General features: G+C 41.3%; 1 protein-coding gene and 1 long non-coding RNA gene across 4 annotated transcripts in view; one reads left to right on the forward strand and one right to left on the reverse strand.

Annotated features, from left to right (window-relative positions):
• Positions 1-16,183, forward strand: part of LOC137376455 (uncharacterized) — a 125,812-nt gene extending 109,629 nt beyond the window's left edge. Inside the window, exon 4 of the long non-coding RNA XR_010976223.1 lies at positions 16,074-16,183. This is a non-coding gene — a long non-coding RNA (uncharacterized lncRNA). The remainder of the gene's footprint in view (positions 1-16,073) is intronic.
• Positions 1-18,115, reverse strand: part of LOC137376453 (G patch domain-containing protein 2-like) — a 331,069-nt gene that overhangs the window by 103,997 nt on the left and 208,957 nt on the right. For all 3 annotated transcript variants that reach the window (XM_068045054.1, XM_068045052.1, XM_068045053.1), the window contains exon 6: positions 7,302-7,369. In XM_068045054.1, the coding sequence (XP_067901155.1) occupies positions 7,302-7,369 (68 nt within the window). The remainder of the gene's footprint in view (positions 1-7,301; positions 7,370-18,115) is intronic.

Genomic DNA, 18,115 nt, shown 5'->3' on the forward strand with positions numbered 1-18,115 from the left:
CTTTGTGTTTTTGAAAAAAGAGGTAATCAGAAGGTGTTTTGGACAGAGCTTGTAAACAGCAATTACTGGAAGAATAAAGTTGCTGACTTTTATTCGGGCGTCGTGCTCTTTAAACTCAGCATGGTGCCCGCATTCATCAGCTGCTTAGGAGCCCCCGCGATATTTTGTGCGGGAGCTCATTTAAATAATAGGGACGGAGCGCCTGCCCCGATGACGTTTGGGGGCAGCTGCCGCATCCCGGCATTTCATTGCCTGAAATGACCATAAATTGATTTATCAAATACCCAAACCTTCCCCCCAAACCTTCAATCTTTTGCACTTCAACCCCTTTCCACCATCCCCACATCCAATAAAAATTGATTTACCTGCTTCGCCACACCTCCCGCCCTGAAAAATGTATTCCTCCCCCCTCCCCACCAGCTTCTTGCCTCGGAACTCTGTTCCGAAGGTGTGCGAAGGCTAAACGGAAGCCGTAAAATGGGTGTGGGACGACAGATTAGTTATTTTGCATACATTTATTGGCAATCTGCATATGGAGATGAAGGGCATGCCGCCAGGCAGCAGGGGGCCGCACCAAGGACCCCCTGTTGCCGGTAATATGCGGCGGGCCCTTCTCGATGTCGCAGGTTGAGGTGGGCCTCTCCCCACAGAATTTTACCGGCCCTTGCGCCGCTACCCGCAGCGTCGAGGGACCGGTAAAATTCAGCCCAAGGCGTGCTAAAATCAAGCCCTTCCTGGAAGGCACCTGTCTTCAGATAATTAAACAGCAGGGGTTTTCTGACTTGGAGAAAGATGTTTACTAAGAAGTGACAGGTCAAGATTTATAGGGGTCAGGAGGCTTGACTCTTGTGACATTGCTTTTGGTTTCACTTTGGACAGTGAGTTGCTGATCTTGACAGTGTTAAAAAAGACAGTTGGAGAAAACTTGCCGAGACCTCAACTCAGCTTGTTCCATCTCTTTAAAAAAAAGCCTGCCAACTGTTCCATCTCATAGAAACATAGAAAAAATAGGAGCAGGAGTAGGCCATTCGGCCCTCTGGGCCTGCTCCGCCATTCAATAAAGATCATGGCTGATCGTCTAATTCAGAACCCTGTTCCCGCTTTCTCTCCATATCACTTGATCCCTTTGGCATTAATATATCTATCTCCTTCGTGAATATATTTAATGACTTGGCCTCCACTGCCTTCTGCAGTAGAGAATTCCACAGGTTCACCACCCTCTGAGTGAAGAATTTCTCCTCATCTTGGTTCTAAATGGCATACCCCATACCCTGAGACTGTGACCCCTGGTTCTGGATTCCACAGCCATCAGGAACATCCTCCCTGCATCTAGCCTGCCTAGTCCTGTTAGAACTTTATAGGCTTCTATGAGATCCCCTCTCAATATAGTCCGAGTCGACCCAATCTCTCCTCATACCTCAACCCTGCCATCCCAGGAATCAGCCTAGTAAATCTTCTTTGCACTTCTTCCATGGCAAGAACATCCTTCCTCAGATAAGGAGACCAAAGCTGCACACACTACTCCAGACGTGGTCTCACCAAGGCCCTGTATAACTATAGGAAGACATCCTTGCTCCTATAATCAAATCCTCTTGCAATGAAGACCAAAATACCATTCGCCTTCCTAACTGCTTCCTGCACCTGAATGTTTGCTTTCAGCGACTGGTGTACAAGGATATCCAGGTCTCGTTGCACCTCCCCCTTTCCCAATCTATCACCATTCAGATAATAAACAGCCTTTCTGTTTTACAACCAAAGTGGAAAAACTCACAAATATCCACGTTATACTGCATCTGCCATGCATCTGCCCACTCACTCAACTTGTCCAAATCACATTGGAGCCTCTTTGCATCCTCCTCACAGCTCGCATTCCCCCCAGCTTTGTGTCGTCTGCAAACTTGGAAATGTTACATTTAGTTCCCTCACCCAAGTCATTAATATATATATTGTGATTAGCGGGGCCCAAGCACTGATCCCTGCGGTACCCTACTAGTCACTGCCTGCCACCCGGAAAAAGACCCGTTTATTCCTACTCTGTTTCCTGTCTGTCAACCAATTCTCAATCCATGCCAGTATACTACCCTCAATCCCATGTGCTTTAATTTTGCACACGAACCTCTTATGTGGGACCTTATCAAAAGCCTTCTGAAAATCCAAATACACCACATCCACTGGTTCTTCCTCTTCTATTCTACTAGTTATATCTTCAAAAAACACCAGTAGGTTTGTTAAGCATGATTTCCCTTTCGTTAACCCATGCTGACTTTGTCCAATCCCGTTTATGCTTTCCAAGTGTTCTGCTATCACATCCTTTATAATAGACTCTAGCATTTTCCCCACTACAGATGTAAGGCTAGCTGGTCTGTAATTCCCTGTAATCTCTTTGAGAAACCCTTTGAAGCAAGTGTAAGAAATGATCTCAAACCCCTGTTGCTGCATTTTTCCTGGAAAGCCTGCCCAAACTGATCTTCAACATCGCCAGATAAGAACTGTTCCAGCAAGATCCCAGTGACAGCCGTCTATGCACATTTGGGACTCCAAACCAAAACAAAGGACATCTGACATCTTACCATGTCTTCCCTTTATTCTTCAACAATTAGCAAGTATTTGGCCAAAGTATTCTTTTTGTCTTTTTTTGTAATGGAGCTCTAAAGGGTAAATCTCTTTATTTTTTTCAGTTAACGTGTGTGTGTGTGTGTGTGTGTGTGTGTAAGGTAAAAAGGGAACGGTCATATTTCAATCCGTGTGTTAATGCTTTGCATCTTTACTGGTTAAGACTTGTTTTATAATAAACTCATAATTTTGTTGTTTATTAAAGAAACCTCATTGGTGTATTGTATTCTGAGATAACAACAGAGTCTATGATTGGGTAACTGGGAAAAAATTTAAATATATGTTGCGACCTGTGCAGAAGTGGAACTAGAAGGACAGTGCACTCCTCCCACCTCGGTTGTAATACGTGCAACCAATAAGCTGCGAAAGATTTGATCAGTGAAACTGAAGAACTCCAGCTATGGCCAGGTGAGAGGCTGCTGTTCATAGCACTTTTTCTCTGAGATAGGACTATCAGTGCTTGACAGGTGATTGCCAACTTCTTGGAAGGTACTTCACCTGTCTAGCATGTCATTCACCTTCAGCTGCACTTCCTTGCTGCCAGCCTTCACCACAGCATGGCAGCAGTTTATGCAGCTCTGTCTTGCATCTCTGATGAGGGAAAAAAGGAAAAGCAACATCACCATCAACAGCACCGGCAGCCAAAGAAGCAATACCAGCTGCAGCATCAGCTGCCTTCTCCTCAGCCTTTTGCCCCTCCAAAGGGTACAGCGGATGAACAGAGAGATCCAGCTCCAAGGAGGCGAGATCGCCAACACCACAGGGTCTACAGGCAGAGGATCATCTCTCCCAACATGTCTGAGTACTGGGGCCTCAGGAGGTTCAGGCTTTCACAGCACACTGCTGCTGACATCTGCAACCTCCTTGAACAAGACCTCCTTCCCAGTGGAGCAGGTGGACACGCATTGCCAGCAGCCGATAAGGTACCTGTCCCGCCCCACCACTTCCCCACCCCACCGGAGTCTCTGCTTCTCTGTTAGCTTGTGTGCTCTCTTCTCCTATAAGGAGAGAAAGCGGAGAGTTTTGAGTGGCAATCGAATAAAAGCAAAATACTGCAGATGCTGGAAATCTGAAATAAAAAAAGGTGCTGGAAATACTCAGCAGGTCCGGCAGCATCTGTGGATGCAGAGTTAATGTTTCAGATCTGTGCCTTTCATCATATCTATGACTGACAATAGCTTTTGTGGGCAGCAGGGAAGGACAATATTTGTGAAGGGTTATTGTGAGGCACGGGTGCGAGAAGGCAATAGGCTGAGCGTGAGTCTGAGAGTTGGCTGCTCAGATGGGGATGTGAGGTGTCTGGAAAGAGAGGAATGAGTGCAGCTGCAAGTTGTATTGTCTTGAGGAGTGTTGTACAGGAAAATGCTGGGAAAGTCAGAGTTTGGGGCTTGGCATCTGGAAGTGGTGTGCCACTCGCCTGTCATGCCCTCCTGAGGTCCTGGATCCTCAGTGCACTGTCTCCAGGTTGGAGGGGTCACACACCTGCTGCAGACTCCCTCAACCACTTCCATCCATGCCTGCTTGGTTGGAGAGGCTGTCCTCTTTCTCCTGTCCTTGGAAGAGCTCACCTCATTACAGCCCCTCAAATCTTGCAGCAGGACGTCCAGGTTACGGGTGGGGAAAGGGGGGAGCTGTTGTGGGGGACAGCCTTCCCAGATCTCCTCTCCATTTCTGTGGTAGCTGCAGCCTCAAATATCCAAGTGCTGGTAAGCCAGTGTAACTAATGTTATGGTCCCTTTAATTAGAAATCCCTCCTTTGACAGAACCAGCGCTTCATCCCACCCACTCTCCCCGACTGGCCAGGGAACCCAGAGACAGGATGCTAATGCCGTGGATCAGTTAAAAAGCGTTGGCAAAGCCCATTCCAGCTGTAAACAGGTTCCTGACATGTAAATGGTCCTGCTGTTTGGCCAGGGACTAAGTTGGGAAAATTCCACCCATAGAAACCGATGGACATTTTTTTCTAAAAAGCATTTTGAGTGATTCCAATGTTTCATGAACAAACTAAGAAAAGTTGACATTTTGATACAAGGTTTTACCATTATAACTTGATATAGGCAGTTACAATGTTAAATATGGGCATAAATAGTGTGAATCATAATCTTAACATAAAAGTAAGGATGGTGCATGGAATGTGCAGCAAACCACCTGCAATATATGCACACACAAATGTGTTTGTTACGAAGTTAATATAAATTTTGATTACATTTAAAAAGTATATTCATGTTTTTAAGATTGTATTTGCGCTTGTGGCAATGTGATTTGAAGAGTTGAGGCAAATTGTTTGTTTTTAGTCTCCAGGGTTCAGCTTAGTTATGGAATGGGAGCTTCGTCATACCCATTGGGGTCACTCTTTCCCTGACAATCGGTGCTGAGGATGGGGTTGCAGAGGTGGTGGGGAAGGGGCGGTGGTGAGGGGAGTGGGGGAAGGTGGGTAGTTGCGCCAGTAGCACTCTCAGAAGGGAACTCAAATTATTTGGCATTTCTCCAATTAAAAGTGGAGGCCAAATATTACTCATCTGATTGGAATGTGTTCATAATGTGTTTCAACCGCCTGTCTAGTTAAAGGAGGAATGGCGAGAGTTTGGGAGAAAGAACCTCAAAGCCATAAAGTGCATGAGGGGCAACATTTATTATATACTACACATACAGACCCAGTTCAACTCCATAATAGTTTCCCTCCATAACAGACAACTCTGGGAGAGACCCTACTACATGTATTACTGTCATGTTCCATTAGTTTAGATCCTTGTTCAATGGAATATTTGATTAGTTAATACTTACCTGTATAACTGCCAATCGGATACCTATTCTGATATTTTTCAAGTTCTTTTTGATTAATTAAACTGACAGTTGGGTGTGTATTTCACATATACGCTACTAAATATTTAACACTGCTATGTATCTAGCATTTATCTACAGAAAGGGAAAACAATGGAACACTTCTTTTGTCAAATTAATTAAACTCTAAAATTAAGAAAATATGCATTATTTGATGTAGAGGAACAAAATTAGACAAACGGTCCAAATGTAAAGAGTAACTAGGATCCTGTGGCCTACTCCTGCAGCATCTAACAACTGGCATGCAGCCCTGTACTTCACTGTTGATGTGTCTTACTTTTAAATCAACAAAATGATGAAACCTAGAGCTGGGATCAGAATTGGACTGGGCAGGAGCTAGGATCAACTCAAAAACTGGAGTCATAGTGAACAAAATCACATGTTACAAAGCAGAAAAAGTGTTGATAACTAAATCCTGATGAATGAATAACTAACTCTGCCAAAAAGTCTGGTTAAATTTAAATCTTTATTTCCTGGTACAATTGAATTTGAAAAGTACAAAGAAATTTTCTGTTTCAACTGGAAAAGAAAGGATATGAAAAATGACCACGCCTAACTATGGGACTTGTGCATAATGATGCCCATGGATTGACTTTGACATGTTATGCATGTACGCGATGGCATCAGTTTCATTGCCTCAACCAAAGCAGCTGAGACAGTGAATTTAACTTAACATTTACAGATTTAGCACTGGGTCTAGTTTTACTTCTGGGTTACATAGCTCCACTTATACTCAGTTGTTATATCATACCTCTATTCCATTTGAAATATCGGGGAGTTGAGGGCTACAAGGAGCTGGCACAAAAGAGGAGTTGAGGTCTGGGGCAGATCAGCCATGATCTTATTGAATGGCGGGGTAGGCTTGAAGGGTCGAATGGCCTACTCCTGCTCCTATTTCTTATGTTCTTATTAATTTGAAAGCACAGTAATGGTAATCATGATATAATATGCATGCACAGCCAGATTAAGAATTCTTGGGGGTCCTCTGCAAACCCTACACAACCACCCCATAATGCATTAGAAAATGAACATAAAATAGAAGTATAAAAGTAAGGTTCATGAAGAAATAGGTCTGTAGGATGTTTACACACTGCAAAAATAATAAAACAAATTACATCACAATGTGCAATATTTAAACTAATATAATGGTTGTATGCAGTTGTCCCATGTTAAGGGACCTATAGGCCCTTACCTAATCCGTCCCTGATTCAATGAAAACTACAGGATATATTTACCAAACCCATGATCCTGAGAGAGTGCTGTATACCTGTGTCTCCAACATGCATTCCCTTCAAGTATGTTTCTCCATTGAACCTTGGGATCAGTGAATTTAATGTTTAAGATTGCTAGGGGTAACTGATTAGATGGATAGTGCTGATTACATATTTTTGTAAAGAATGCTACTTTGTTGATTGATTAGCATTTACTTGTTTTAATAAACCCTTAAGCTCACAATGTGAAACCAAACAGCCACATATAGATTGAAAGGCAGGTGTTTCACTTTCATACAATTTCAATCCAAATTTTCTGTTGCCTCAAAAAATACTCCAGCATAGAGAACAACAGAACTTAGTTCTAGGCTAAGATTTTCCATTCCTGAAAAAAAATCCTTTCTCTTTCATTAACTCCATGGGAAATGATAACTTGTCACTACCTTTAAAAATACAACTGATTATATTAAATCTCATGCAGTTCATAAAATAACTACCAGCTGATCTGAAAAAGATACTACTTGGCTTAAAAACAGTTACATGCTTCTCTGGGATACTGGTCACAAAGCAGGAAGGATAATAAATAAGTCTGAGCATTGGTAATGATGAGAAATCATTGATGTAAATTATACTCACTCTTGGTGATGGGGGTCCTGGGAAAAGTGGACAAGTCTCTCATTACTGCCAGGCCCATGAGTGTTAATCTGGAAAAGGGAAACAAATTGCTTAGAAGAGTCCATGATATATGTAGAGCTGTCAAAGACAAAGATACAGTGATCTTCTGTCGAGAGACTACATCCCACCTATGGAGGTGAATATTTATCCTAGTAATGAAAGGGCTAGCAGTCAACCAAGATACAATACACTAGTAGAGCCCAGAAATCTGAGTAAAGTGAACCTACGTTTTGTTTACTGTTGCTTCCCTTACCTTTGTATCAAGAACAATTTTCTCAATTCGTTATTTTCCATGTTTGGAAACAATATATAAAATCTCAATTTAACAACCATTTAAATTTAAAACAATTTAAAGAAACAGCCAGCAAGCCAAAAAACCCAATGAGCTTGCTTAAAAGCTATTTGTCTATTAGGTTTTACATGCTGATTTCAATTGAATCTATTAAATCTGATTTACCCTGTTTTGGTATGCAATAGAAAATCTGAATTTTCTGTTGCCTCAAAAAAATACTGACCAAGCCCCAGTATAAAGAACAATGGAACTTAGTTCCAGGCTAAGATATTCCATTCTTTAAAAAATAATCCTATTTCATTAAATCCTTGGAAAATGATAACTTGTCACTGCCTATTCAAGGCACATATCCTTTTAAGTTAGTTTTCCAAACCTACTACTTTTAAAAATACAACTGAATTAAATTAAATCTAATGTAGCTCATAAAATAACTACCAGCTGATCTCAAAATGAACTATAAATGATGCTAAATCCAGTCCAACCCCTTTCTCTCACAAAATAGTGCTTTGGAGCTGAAAAAAACAGGTATCTTCTTAATCAGGATTAGAACTGTAATGAGTTTTTTATGTTGTTTGATGCAACATAACTGAGATGCATGGAGTCCTGTTTGCTGAAGATCTCAAACAGGTTTATTACAGCTAAACTATTATATACAGTACAGAACAAATTTTTACAGAACCTTACTCTGGGTGTTACAGTTGCAAAGCGATTCTGGCTTCGAGTCACATGACTACATCCTGGTACTCAGCTCATTAGCATACTAAGCTCTTAAAGGGATATCACTCTTAAAGGCAACAAGAACTGTATGGTATTTGTTATGTGCCTTCTTTGTTTTAAATGTATTTTAATACACCAAGTGGCACAGCTAAGATTTGGTTTATGGTGGGAGGGAGGTGGAGAAAAATAATGTGATAAATTAAAGTCTCACGTTGATAAAATATATCCTAGAATGCCTGCAAACTGATTTCTATTTTAGATGCAAACAATATTTTTTCCAGCCAAGCAAATAAACAAATTCATGATCTAAGTACAGAATATTTTCCTTTAAAAAAAATCTGCAGAAGAGATTTTCATTCTGTATCACAACTAGTATTCCTGGAACATATTAATCCATTTTTTACACCATGACGTCAGGACGAGCAGTCTATGCATGTTTCACGCTGAGTTAGGGGTTTATGATCACATTATCTCATGGTGGACATAATGTTTTTATTCAGTTGCATAGTATAAAACGTGTGGAGGGAGAGTGTTTCATTCTGCTCATACTGTTGACTAGCTTTTCCACACGGTATTAATGCTGTACACTGACATGCCATTGTTAAAAGAAAAAGAATTCTAGAAAATGTTTTTCCCTTGTGTGGCAATTTTGTGATTTCTTACCATCACTGGGATAAAAAAAAGTCCAGTCCTAGCTAAACCAGTGCTTTGCCATTTTCTGTAGGTGAGATACAATTAAACAACTTCATGTGAATGTCACATTTGCAGTTGGAGAGAAAGCTGTCTGGTATTCCCTTACATTAGCAATTCTACCTTTTAATTTTGCTTTTACCTTTCAAAACATATATTTCAATTTGACCTCTTGATAACATACCAAAGTTAATCAATGTTATACTGATATAATAAATTACAACTATTGCATTGGCTGCATTGTGAAATACAAACCCTATTGATCAATCAATCAATCAAGAGTTGTACACTGATCATTTTCACCATTATCTCTGATGACCATTGAGAACTTTACCCACTACTGTAGAACCTATGCATAATACAGGTATAATCTGTATTTTCTATTTTCTTTGGTGCTCCTGAGGTAAATTTTACGGTAAGAATTTAGGTCCACATAAACTTTAGTATGGTACGTTTTATTATAAAACCATACTGGATTTCCAGCAACAGAACTCTATAATTAAATGAAGTTAAAGCTTCCAACGAACAAATCAAGGCAACCAGACATGAAACCACTACTTCACTTTGCAATCTGACATTCCAGGTCAGAAAAGCAGGCTGGGTAATTGAACAGTCTGGTCTTTGCAAAAATTAGGGAAGTGCCATAATTGTTCAAGCAAATGAAAAATATTCACTAATAAATATTAACTAATAAAAGGAAAAGACAGACACACCTGTTTCCTCAATTCAAAGCAATTTCGAGAAACTAATGTACCTCCCATACTCTATATTTTATTCTACCTTAAGGTTCACTTTCATAAATACAATTAAATTTCTGACAATACATGAAATATATTTACTGTTGTGCATACATACAACAGCATCACATCACACCATTAATATAATTGCAAGTACTGCTGCAGTTACATAAATGACTATAAAAACTGTGATCAATTGCCTTTTGAGGATGTAAAATAGTTTATATTTGTCCCAGCCATGTCAAGCTTTAAAAGCTCGCTTGTACTATATAGGTATATTAGTCTAATAAAACCATAATCTTGCTTTTAACTACTGTCCAACCGAAGTGGGTGTACTATTTCCCTTGTCTAAATTATTTCTAATCTAAATTCATAAAAATAGAAATTATTTTCTTAATCCATCATTCATGGCTCATTTCATTTTTAGATGACAGCAAAGCATTACATTTTTCCACTGAATAACTGTATACAAATGTTTTGTGACCTGTAAGATTATCAGTATGAATATGAAGATAGATGTAATAGGCTGGATTTTTAGGCCTCGGCAGGGCCAGGATCGGAGGCGGGCAGGCTCCAAAAATAGTGTCGTCAGCCTGTGTGCCGGTTCCCCAGCTCCATTTCACTCCAGGCCATTTTTGTAGAGGGAGGTTTGGGGGGCGGGGGGTGGTGCAAGAAAACGGCAGGGCTACGCTGAGGACCAATTAAGAGCAACTCAAGGAGGACGACTAGAAAATCCCAGTCAGCCACCAGGACCTGCAGGCAGTGGGGCCCATTTAACTGCCTGGAGCTGGCCTCCCTGGCAGCAGACTGGAAGGCGAGCTCTCCAGGCAGGCATAGAGGCCCTCCCTGCCTGCTTGGGTGCCACAGCAGCTGCAGACTGTCCTGTAGAGTGGATCCCCATGCCTCCCCTCACCCCCCCACCCCACCCCGCCCTGCCTCCACAATGGTGGCTTGGTTGCAAAACCCATTTTTAGTTTAAATTTAAAAAGTTGGAACGAGGACGCTTCATTTTGAAGCAGCCGCTCCCTTTATCTTCCATTACAACCTGCTGCTCCTTTCAAGCTGGAAGACCCACCAGCTTCAAGAGCTGGCCCGCTGTCCTTAACTGAACAGTGAGTCCACTCTCTGGCCATTAATTGGCCGCCCTGGGGAAAATTACAATGAGTTATTGTTTCTCTCACAGTGCGGACTTCTGACCCACACTTCAGCCTGATGGCAGGGTTCAGAAGCCCACAGGAAAAATCCTGCCCAATAATTCAACACTAAATATTAAAGAGAACCTCCATTTGCTGGCTAGCCATGAGTGTGGCAAGTGAATGGCAAATTGACTTTTAATATTTAGCTTTATTCAATCCATTTCCAAAATTGGGGTGGTTGGGGGGAGTGAGGGTAAGAGATACGTTTACTGCGTCAGTATCAACAATTGGAGACAGCTAAACGATAAAGTTATCTTTAGAACATTTCAATAGATTATGGGGGAGAGGACGTGGGAGAGGACATGGGCAACATCAGAGAATGCGTAAAGAAACAAAATTCATAATTTCGTGATGCTATACTTGCAATTAAATTCAACCATACAAAGTACAGAAAATGAATTAACATTATAGAATGAGCTAGCCATTGCCACATAAATCTTATTAACGAAGAAATGGTTTCTATATATTTCAAACGTAGCAGTATTGATTTTTCCTCCAGGATTATTATGCAATTGAACAAGCTGAAGATATTCAATGGCAGAAATAAAGGGTGGGAATCAGGAGGCCTCCACTGTGAGTTAACCATCCCAGCATTGTGAGGAACAATAAATTTCAACAGAATGAAAAGGGAAGCTTGACTGCCTCTTTTATCATATAGTAGAGAGGAAATCATAATTGAGTTTCACCAGGAGTTTATGAGCTGATTGCAGATTCAAGTTTCTAGGTGATTACTGTATACTTCAAACATAAAACAGCAAAATAAGTTAGATGCTGTTTTATTTTGACAATACATCAGTTATAAATTGACTTACACCTAGAATATTAAGATATGAAATGCTGCAAGTTGGTCTCCCAATCATGGGTTGGCTATTATTCCGACTTGCTTGCCTCAGACAATTTCGAAACCAAATGCCTGATTAGCTGCTTTTTGTGTGTGGGGCGGGGGGCGGCGGGGGCTTGGTCCTGCAGTGGAGTGGGAAAGGGGAGACGGGTAGCTATTGGTCAGAACAGAAATTCCGAGCAGATACACAGACTGAAATGCTTATTCAATTGGTAGATCAGAGCATGGTATTTATGGCAATTTTGGAAAAATCACCAACCATCTTTGTGCAACATTTAAGGAGGATGTGCAGTTCATGCAAGTTATGATCTCGCATTTGTCTTTAATATTATTTTTCTTTGCTTATTTATAATTCTGATGCGATTTCATTGTGACATGACTGTAAAGGATAACTAGGTTGATGGATAATGAGACAATCTGTATGTCATATTTCTTTATGGTGATAATGTGCAGTTGCACTGATGAATTCACTGTGTATTCTGGGAATAAGGAAAGTCACGTTGAGAAATCACTTGTGGGAAAAGGTTACTATGAAGCAATAGAAGATTTACGTTACAAAGATTTTATAATATACTTGAATGCTTTTTCTTACATAAACAATAACTAAAAAGGCAAAATTGATATTTAATAACATGGCAGTACAGGCTATATATGCATCACAGCAAAATATTTGGAATGAACAATAAATAATTAACATCTAATCACAAAATTCACTGATGTTTGTAGTCTGTGGAAGTTTAGCAAAACAAAAAACTTATTTACATGCAGCCAGTCCTCATGGTTAATTAGTATAGAAATGCAGTTCAGTTAGACTATCTGAAATTAATCAATGCATTTGATTGTGTAAACTACTGTTTATATTCCAATTGAAACTGATTTCTAACTGCTGCTAAGTCTACACAACTTCAAATTTATTAAAGGAGATCAATTGTCCAGGATCCAGGAAATGTTTTTCATGCTGAAATCATCTATCTGCTTTCATTACTATGTGAGATGATTTCCTCATCAATCTCCATGATCAATTTATCATTGTACCTGTAAATCAAAATTTGTTTCATAAATTCATTTCTACATAAATTATTTCCAGGTAAAAAACACTGCATATGCAAGAAAGAACTGGAACATGATTTTTGTTACACTGCATGTAAAAAAAACTTTGACGTATATTTTAGTGAGCTGTCCATTTTATCGTCCATGTTTAATTCCATTTTGGCAGTTACCATCTATGACACTTTAGAATTAAAGTGTAAGCTAATAACTACCATTCATTGACCAGTGTTTTATAATGTAGCTCTTAAGAGTAATTACTTTTTTGGTGCAGATTTTATTTTTTCTTATTTTTACGACCAGGTGAGATAGAGGTCTAGGGTTCCCTTTCAGCCTTCACGGTCTTACTATAACAGGGTTTAATTTTAAACACCCCGTGTTTTTAGCTCTCCCTTGGTGAATCCTTGTTCGCCGCTTTCCAATTATAAGGCAAAGAAACCATCACAGACAGGCTTTCTTAGGTTTAAAGAAGAAAAGTTGAAATTTATTAAACTTAAACTCTAATTTGGTTCACACCTACGGATACACGCTGCGCCCCATGCCAGCATGCATACGCGATGCACACATGCAAATAGAGACAGAAAAGAGAAGAAAAATAAAGTGGAAAGGTTTGAGGCAATATCTGAAGAGTTGTTGTTACGGTTCTTTGAGCTCACTGTAGAGTCCTTGATTGTAGGTAATCTTGCTTTTCGTTGGGGCCCAGTATTCTTCTTAAACCTTGTTCACTATAGAAGATTTTTCTCTCTTGGGGTTCATGTGTCTTCAGTGGATTTAGAGGCTTGTGAGAAGGAGATGGGAGCAGACAGGAGAGAGATCTCAGTCCAGGAGCAAACAGCTTTCTGACCAAACTGTTTGTACAAATTGAAAAAACTCAGGTTGCCCAGCAGGTTAGTCATGTGACTAGCTGGTTTGACCATTTCCATTTGTGTATTCAGCCATCTTAGCAGTCAACCTGGAATGCAAGCTTCCCCACCTTCAATGTCTGGTGATCAAAAGTCCATTGTGGGTTATATGTCAGGCAATGGCTGCTTTGTCCTTCCAAACACTGTCTGTTAATATGCAAATGTATTTTCCAGCCATGGCTGAACTGTTCAACAAGTCCTCCCCTCACTCCAGTAACAGTTTAAAATCAATGTTCACGACAAAATTAATGTGCCTCATTCTTGGCAGGTGGGGGCCTAGCATGACATTATACTATGGGAGGGTTCCCTTTTCAATCTACAACTTTTCCCACATGCCCTTTCTCAGAATCCCTTTGCATTGGATATGCTTCTCCCACAGTGCAATTCAATGTTCATTCCATGTTTTGTCTATACTGAACACTGAACTGTGAATAGGAGTAAAGGCTAGCTATTCACAGTCGAGGGTGGGTAGTGGTATTCCACAAGGATCAGTACTGGGACTGCTGCTGTTCACAATTTGCATTCATGAATTGGTCTTTGAAATAAAAAACACAATTTCTAATTTTGTGATGACACCAAATTGGGGGTGGGGGATAGTCAATACTGAGAAGGACTACACAAATTCGAGGATATTAATAAACTTGAAGAATGGGTAAATAATTGGCAAATTAAGTTCAACACCAGATAAATGTGAGGTAGTACATTTTGGTAGGAAGAATAGGGAGGTCACTTATTACTTGGAAGGTCTGAATCTAGGTGGGGTAGAGAAATGAAGAGATCTTGGAATACAAATACATCGATAACTAAAAGTGGCAGCACAGGTTAGCAAAGCCATAAAATAGCAAACCATGCACTAGAGTTTATTTCTGGAATGACAGAATTGAAAAGTAGGGAAGTTATGCTAAACCTGTATCAAACCTTGGTTAGACCACACCTAAAATACTGTGTGAAGTTCTGGTCACCGTATAATAAAAAGGATAGGGGGCACTGGAGAGGTTGCAGTCATTTACAAGGATAAAACCAGAAATACAAGGGTATACATTTCAGAAGATGATAGACAGGCTGGGTCTCTTTTCTCTGGAAAAAAGGGAGTTGAGGAGTGACCTAATAGAGGTCTTTAAAATTATGAAAGGTTTTGATACAGAGACAATAGGCAGAATCTTTTTCTGCCTGTTGAAACGGGCACAGAGACTGTGGGGGGGTGGCAAGCAAAATGGCAGGCAGAACGTTCCCGACATTGCTGTTTTGTCCATGGTGGGGAACCCACTTAAGGGCCTCATCCTGCCTCCACTTCAATTTTGAGGGAGGCAGAGGGGCTTGCCGTCAGCGGGAGATGTCCTTGTGGGGTTTGGGGGGGGGGCTCCCTACTTTGGTGGAATCCAGGGCTCCTGGTGGCCCCCCACCCTCACCAACACCACCCCCTTGCTGAAGCCTGCCTGAATAGCCCCAGCGACCTCGACCTCACTCACCAGGATCCCCTTTTTCGGTGCTGCAGGACCTCCTACAGTACCGACGTGGCTACAGCTCCCACTGGCAATGCCGGTACTGCAGAGCTGCCGACCTTCTGATTGATCGGCAGCTCTGTAGGCAGGAGCTTGCCCCTTAAAGGGACAGCGTCCTTGACAGCGGGCAGTTATTCGGCTGCCTGCTGTGGAATGGCCTCACGGATCCGACGGAAGGCCAAGGCATGGTCTCCCGCCCACCTTCCAGCCCGCCACCGGGACCCTCGTCACAAGAAAAAAATTCAGCCCAACGTTTCCACTTATAGGGAGCAGCATAACTAGAAGCCAGCAATATAAGATAAGCACCAAGAAATTCAACTGGGAATTCAGAAGAAACATCTTTATCCAAAGAGTGGTGGGAATGTGGAACTTGCTACCACAGAGAGTGGTTGAAGCAAACAGTATAGATGCATTTAAGTGGAGCTTGAACAAGAATATGAGGGAGAAGGGAATAGAGGGTTACGCTGATAGATTTAGATGAGGGAAGACTGGTTGGGCCGAATAGCCTGTTTTTGCACCATGTATCCTACGTAATCTTACGTACTCAGTTGAATACAGCACACTATTACTTCTTTTTCCTATGACCCAATAGCATAAGTAAACATTTTTCTCCTATTTTGGCTTATTGAATTAAGCAAGTCTATTCACCTCCAACCTGAGCTTGAATCTGGACCAGACAGTTAATTCTCTGATTCTTATAAGAAGCCTTACAAGCAGCAAACTTGTTTCTTTAAATGTTACAACTGCAAAACTTTATTTTAAATTGTCGAGAACCAAACTAGTTTACCCAATTATGAATTTCTTTTCAGGTTCTGAATTCTCTCATTGAAATCTAATTTGAAGCAGTGGATGTGGTGAAATGTCATGAGTTTCCAACATTGTACTGAACATGACATTACTGAACATGAAATATTCCTCCAAAGTACATTTAAGTTGTATTTGAATTAAAAGTATGCATGGAAACACCACAGAAGCTGCTGCTCTTGAAATAAATAACCTCATAGATGTTTCACAACTGTTTCAAAATTCTCTTTCTTCTCCCACAAAATATGTACCTTCAAGAGATTACTGTCTACTGTATATGCAAGATAAAGATCTCTTTACCATACTTGTAGATGATATTCTGAAAGTAGGAATGTTTTTCCATTGTGTAGTGTACATGCCAGAACATTTTCATTTGTGCACCCTTTTCGTAAGGCAAGATGTCTGTTACAAAGAAATGAAACACAAGAGGGCCAATTCATTGATGATGCACTCAAGCACACTCATGAATTCTGTGTGTGAGTATTGTAGTGTTGGACAAGAGGGCCCCACGACTGGCATCATTGTGCTCCTGATGCAATGCTGTTATAATTCTTTCTTTTGAGGTTTGCAGACCTTATTCTATCCCCAAATTTAATGCAGATGAAGTTGAAATTGTCCCATAATGAATTCCTAGTGTTTTCTTGCAGAACCCCAACAATCATTTGAGGATTGGCTTGTTTAGGCCTGATGTGGGCTGCCTGAAGCGATTCACGGCTGAGGAGGACTTAACAAGGGGAAGTGCAATGTTCCACTGCTCTCTCTTTTTATGTTGTGGCTATGCAAATGTACCAGCATAGAGGGAACCAGATCGCAACTGCTATGCTTCCCAGCTTGGAGTCCTTATTGTTGGCAGGCTTCTCGACACAATGCTGGTGTCATTTGGCTCTACTTACACATTGAGCTCTCAACCAAAGGGTGGGAAAACACCTGAAGATACTGTAAACATGAGATCTCACCATCTGTTATAATCTTGTGTCTCATTTTTGCAGAAAGTAGCCTGTTAAATGCTTGCAATTAACAAAAAAGCATTTGAAATCCACACAAAGAAACATAAATTTTTTTGCTATCATTGTTTAATATTAATCTTGAGCTGGGAAAGTGATTTTCATCCATTAACTCTACATTATGTTGATTGGACACAGCTTGAATCAGTTAGCGTGCAAGTTGGTACCCATGGCTGCCTGGTTTGTAAAACATGACGGGCTGAATTTTAACAGCCCCTCGACGTTGCGGGTCGTGATGGGGGGGGGCCTCATGAAATACTTGCGGGAGCGACCCGCCACGACCCCCGATGTCGAGAAGGCCCCGCCACATTATTGTAGGTGGCGGCGAGGCCTCGGTGCAGCCCCCTGCCGCTTGGTGGTGGGGCCTTCATTTAAATATTAAAATCAATTAAAATAAATGCAGATGAACTTACCTGGTCCCGGCAGCCATCCCACGCCAATTTTCCAACTGCTGGCTGCAACTCGTGTGCCTGGAGTTCTGAGGCAAGACACTGGTGGGGATGGGGGAGGACTGAAAATTTCAGGGTGGGAGAGCGGTGAAAACCGCTCCGATTAGTTGCGGGGATGGTGGGAAGGGGTTTACGGTCAAAGGGAATAAAATTTGGGGGGGAGGGGAAGGTCGTGCGTGAAAACTCACTTTTTTTGGGGGGGATAGGACAAAAAATCATCCAATTATTCATTTGGAGGGTGGGAGAGAGGATTGGAAATGCCAATAAATTTTTATTCAATTTTTGCACATGCCTGTCCCTTTAAACACTTAAATGGCACTGAAGGGCTTGAAGCCCTTTAAAAATGGCACTGGCGCCTGCGTGGTGGCGCCGGACACCGTTGCTGGGGATGCAGCGGCTGCCCCCTCTACATCATCTGGGGCAGCTGCTCTGCCCCCTCCATTTAAATGAGCCCCTGCGCAAAATATTGCAGGGGCTCAGTGGTGATGCTTCCGTGTTGGAAGGCCACCGAGTATAAAGCACGCTGCCGCAAAGTGCGGCAGACTAACAAAATCCAGCCCAACAAGTCCAACTTACTATGGTGAACTTCACACA

This window comes from Heterodontus francisci, chromosome 13, assembly GCF_036365525.1.
Source record: "Heterodontus francisci isolate sHetFra1 chromosome 13, sHetFra1.hap1, whole genome shotgun sequence".
Taxonomy (NCBI): Eukaryota; Metazoa; Chordata; class Chondrichthyes; order Heterodontiformes; family Heterodontidae; genus Heterodontus; species Heterodontus francisci.